At 36.4% G+C, this 4,583-nt stretch overlaps 1 protein-coding gene across 14 annotated transcripts in view; it reads right to left on the bottom strand.

The window, feature by feature from the left end:
• Positions 1-4,583, bottom strand: part of RPS6KC1 (ribosomal protein S6 kinase C1) — a 207,454-nt gene that overhangs the window by 91,049 nt on the left and 111,822 nt on the right. For 12 of the 14 annotated variants that reach the window (XM_037745381.1, XM_017547520.2, XM_017547521.2 and 9 more), the window contains one exon: positions 2,912-3,004. The exons of the other annotated variants lie outside the window; for them this stretch is intronic. In XM_037745381.1, coding sequence (XP_037601309.1) covers positions 2,912-3,004 — 93 coding nt within the window. The remainder of the gene's footprint in view (positions 1-2,911; positions 3,005-4,583) is intronic. 14 annotated transcript variants of the gene reach the window in all.

The raw sequence follows: 4,583 nt of genomic DNA, 5'->3' as shown, positions 1-4,583 counted from the left end.
TGGCTCTGTTGCCTAGGATCATTGCAACCTCCACCTCCCAGGTTCAAGAAATTCTCCCGCCTCCTGAGTAGCTGGGATTACAGGTGCCCACTGCCACACCTGGCTAATTTTCATATTTTTAGTAGAGATGGGGTTTCACTATGTTGGCTAGGCTGGTCTCTAACTCCTGACCTCAGGTGATCTGCCCACCTCAGTCTCCCAAAGTGCTGGGATTACAGGAAAGAGCCACAGCTCCCACACTATACCTACTTATGTTTTTACAGGAATATGTTATAAATTTTAAAAGAATTATTAATTCCCAAAGCTTCTTAATGTCCAAAATACATATTTCCTATCTCTACTAAGAAAAGTTAGGCAAAGCACCACAGCTCATACCTGTAATCCTAGCACTTTGGTTTGGGAGACCGAGACTGGCAGATCACCTGAAGGCAGGAATTCGAAACCAGCCTGGCCAACATGGTACAACCCTGTCTCTACTAAAAATACAAAAAAAATTAAAAAAAAATATCCAAGTGTGGTGGTGCATGCCTTTAAGTCTCAGCTACTTGGGAGGCTGACATAGGAGAATCACTTGAATCCGGGAGGTGGAGACTGCAGTGAGATTGTGCCACTGCACTCCAGCCTGGGTGACAGAGCAAGATTCTGTCTCAAAAAAAAAAAAAAAAAAAAAAAAAAAAAAAAAAAAAAAAAAAAAAAAAAAAAAAAAAAAAAGAAAGAAAAAGAAAAGTTAAGTGTCACTTTCTAAACACCAAACATATTTCCCAACTAAACAGAGTAAGTAAAGACAGTACCAAATCATGCCTCTGCAGAACTTAGCAACTCTTCCACTGTCAAAAGTCCTTCTATTTTCTTTTTTTTTTGGCTTTTTGAGATGGAGTCTCAGTTTGTCATCCAGTCTGGAGTGCAGTGGGGAAATCTCAGCTCACTGCAACCTCTGCCTCCCAGGTTCAAATGATTCTCCTGCCTCAGCCTCCCGAGAACCTGGGATTACAGATATGTGCCACCAGGCCCAGCTAATTTTTTGTATTTTTGGTAGAGACGGGGTTTCACCGTGTTGCCCAGGTTGGTCTTGAACTCTTGGCCTCAAGAGATCCACCCACCTCGGCCTCCAGAGAGCTGGGATTATAGGCATGAGCCACTGCACCCAGCTTTTTTCTTTTTTTTGAAGACCTGATTTCTGTTCTTATTTTTATTTGTTTTATTTTTTGAGATAGAGTCTCACTCTGCTACCTAGACTGGAGTACAGTGGTGTGATCACGGCTCACTGCAGCCTCAACTCCCCAGGCTCAGGAGATCTTTTCACCTCAGCCTCCCGAGTAGCTGGGACTACACGCCCAGATAATTTTTCTATTTTTTGTAGAGGCAGATTCTCACCATGTTGCCCAGGATAGTCTCAAATTCCTGGGCTCAAGTGATTTGCCTGCCTTGGTCTCCCAAAGCGCTGGGATTTCAGTTATAAACTACCACATCTGGCAAAAGTCCTTATTTAAACAAACCTGTAAGACTCATAGTGATTACTAGGACTTCAAGGTAACTTACTTACAGCATAGCACTGAAAGGCCATACTTTGTCAAAGAAACAGATCTAAGGGAGAGGGCAGACACTGTACATCAAGAAGGTATACCTGCCTGCAAAAGAAATCTGAGAATGTAGGAACTACTCGATTACTATATTGTCTTCAGCTACTCTCAAATCGAATGTTTTCCAAACTGGAAAAGCCACAGAAAACACAGTTACGGAAATATTTTAGGCTCGTAAAAAAAGGAAAATCCTACTGCTTAGAAATTTTTAAGTGCAAAATTCAGTAATATAAATTTATTTGAGAAAAATGATCCTTGCCAGAACTAAGACACCGACAGCTTTATGTAACATCCAACTTCATTTTCCCTTTGGAATACTTCAAACTATTAGTTACTGTCTAAATTGCTAGAGAATACTACATGTTGTTCAATTTTAGGATGTAATCACACACATACTTTACAAATACTCAATGAATATTAAGTTAAAAATGAACATTAAGGTGCTTCATAAAAAACGGTTAATGGTGAAAAATATCTAACTTATCTCTTAATATTAAATAAAACATTTTCTTTTACTTTGAATGGTAAAGTGGTAGTTGAGCAACTATATTTAAAACATGGTTTGTTGTCTGTGGCTTTTAAATTACACTTGTAAACCATCTGATAAGACCAGTACTGTTAATATTTGGCATATTGAGATGTCACCAAATTTGCACATACACAATGGCAGATTCTCTGTGAGGTCAGTATTTTTATCCCAAATATTAAAATGTATGTGTGTGTGAAGTGAGGGGTTAGTGTACTAGAAAAAGCACAGCTTTTGAGTCACAAAAATTAATGTTCAAATCCCAGCACCTCCCTTAACTAGCTAGGTGACTTTGGGCCAAGTTATTTAATCTGCTCTAAACAAAACTTTTCCACCAAGATGCAAATAAAATTCTAAGAAAGATTAAGTTGTTCTATATAAAATGCCTAATATAGGGTCTTACACACAGTAGGTGCTCAATAAATGGTAGTTATAGAGAGATTCAACTTTTATTTTGGACCATTAAAATGACTGTATTAATTAATGTTAAACAACTACTGCCTCATAATTAACAAAAACTACATCTTTACCCTGCTGTAACACTTTTATAAAGCCAAATCCCTTACTCAACTGAATGCCAACAAATATGCACCTTCTCCTTTAGCTCAAATATATTTTGCATGGCCTTACATGAATTGCTTAGATAAAAGCTTTTCCTCTTCTGCTTTTGTTATTTTAAAGTACAGATGCATTTGAGTCATTTTCTCCTTTTGTTTCATATCCTTAAGATCCAAAGCTTCAAAGACAGAATGTCAGCATGCAGTCGATTTATAACTGAACTCTTGAAGAGACACTGAAGAATTACCTTGTCAATCACCCCAAGGACTCTGAAGGCCTTCAGCTCCTCGGCAGGGCTTCTTAGGTTCCAAGGGGGCCTTGAACTTAGTGATCCTGGAGGCTAATGGAAGATATCAAAGATTATACATCAATCAGGGAGGTACTTGAAGGAAGGCTGCCTGCTGAAGCAAATGCCAGGCCAAAGGAAACTAAATTCATCATAAATCAGAGAATGGAAAGATGAAAGGAGGAAGTTTCTGTTTGTCTGTAATATAAGATTTTAAAAAATAAAAAATAAAGAAAATCAAAAAGCAAGAAAAAAGTTGCAAGTAAATAAATCATAACATTGAAAACAAAATTTTAAAAAGAAAAATTAATGAGCTGATACAGTTTCGAAAGCTATAATTCAGACCATACAGCTATCATAAAACTTTGCAACAAATGGATAACTGGGCCAATAATCAATCACAGTCTTATATTTAGCCCAGACACCTCAAGAGTAATTTGGAAGTAGGGAAACTAAAAAATAACATAATAAGAAGCACACACGGAGAGGGAGGGGCACAAGCCATTTCCTCTCATCATGAAGCTACAGTCCTATAATTGTTGCTTGATAGATTTCAGAGGGACTGATCCATTCAAATTCAACTAGAAAAATTACCAATAACGGTGAAAAATTAAGAAGCTTCATCATATAACCAACAATTACTAAAACTGAGCCTGCTTAAGGGATGATTTACAAAAGAATTTTTCTTCAAATATCTGAATATCTGTGAGGGGGAAAACTATCTGTTAGCTACAAAAAAAGATCAGTGAACACAGGAGAGAACATTTAAATTCTGCAATTTTAAAATAATCCTAACTACCACTTATTGGTTTTAGTTTTTCCCTATCAGTAAAACAAGCCATTAAATTAGATAAATTCTAAGGCGACCTCCATATGGCATTTACAACTATAAAGTATTGCCACATGAACGCTTACATTAAAATGGTGATGCTGCAAAGGACAACAGGAGACACAAGGCCTTATTACATACTTAGAGCAGACCTTATTGCTATCAAAAATCTATTAGAATACAGAGGAAACATTCTGACCCTACGAATGGAAGATAAAATATCCTGATCAAACATGATGGTAAGAGAATTACTGAGATACCATTTTGGATACTTTAAGTCTCTGTACAGACCAACATCACTAGACAGACATCTCCTTGAGAATAGAAAATGTGCCTTATTCATTTCTATATTCACAGTGTCTAGCATATTGCTAGTGTTCAGTTAGCTGGAAAATGTGAGGAAGGTCAGAAATGAGGAGAGGAGGGAGAAAGGAGGTAATGTAGGGAGGCAGGTTACTTGGAAAATTAGGTGTCATTTACAACTGAGAAAACTACCGCTTATGAAATTTTCTAAAAGCAGCAATTCTAACTGCTTTCAATTTTTGTTTTGTTTTTAGATTTAGCAAGCAAATAATAATTTAAATGTACCCGAAATGAGATTTAAGTTTTAAAGGAGACTTATTTCTTAAAGATACTTGAGAAAGTTGGTGATAGTGACAATTAGACTAGATAACCTTTAAAACTGATTTAATTTATACCTCTTAGCTACATTTCAAAAATATTGATTTAATGTGTCAATTCATGAGGTGTTGAGCTAGGTGCCATAAAAAAAAAAAAAAAAAAAAAAAAAAAAAAAAAAAAAAA

Source organism: Cebus imitator, unplaced genomic scaffold (assembly GCF_001604975.1).
Source record: "Cebus imitator isolate Cc_AM_T3 unplaced genomic scaffold, Cebus_imitator-1.0 Scaffold198, whole genome shotgun sequence".
In the NCBI taxonomy this organism is placed as follows: Eukaryota; Metazoa; Chordata; class Mammalia; order Primates; family Cebidae; genus Cebus; species Cebus imitator.
The sequence above is the reverse complement of the archived record's forward strand: the minus strand, read 5'-3'. Positions and strand labels throughout refer to the sequence as shown.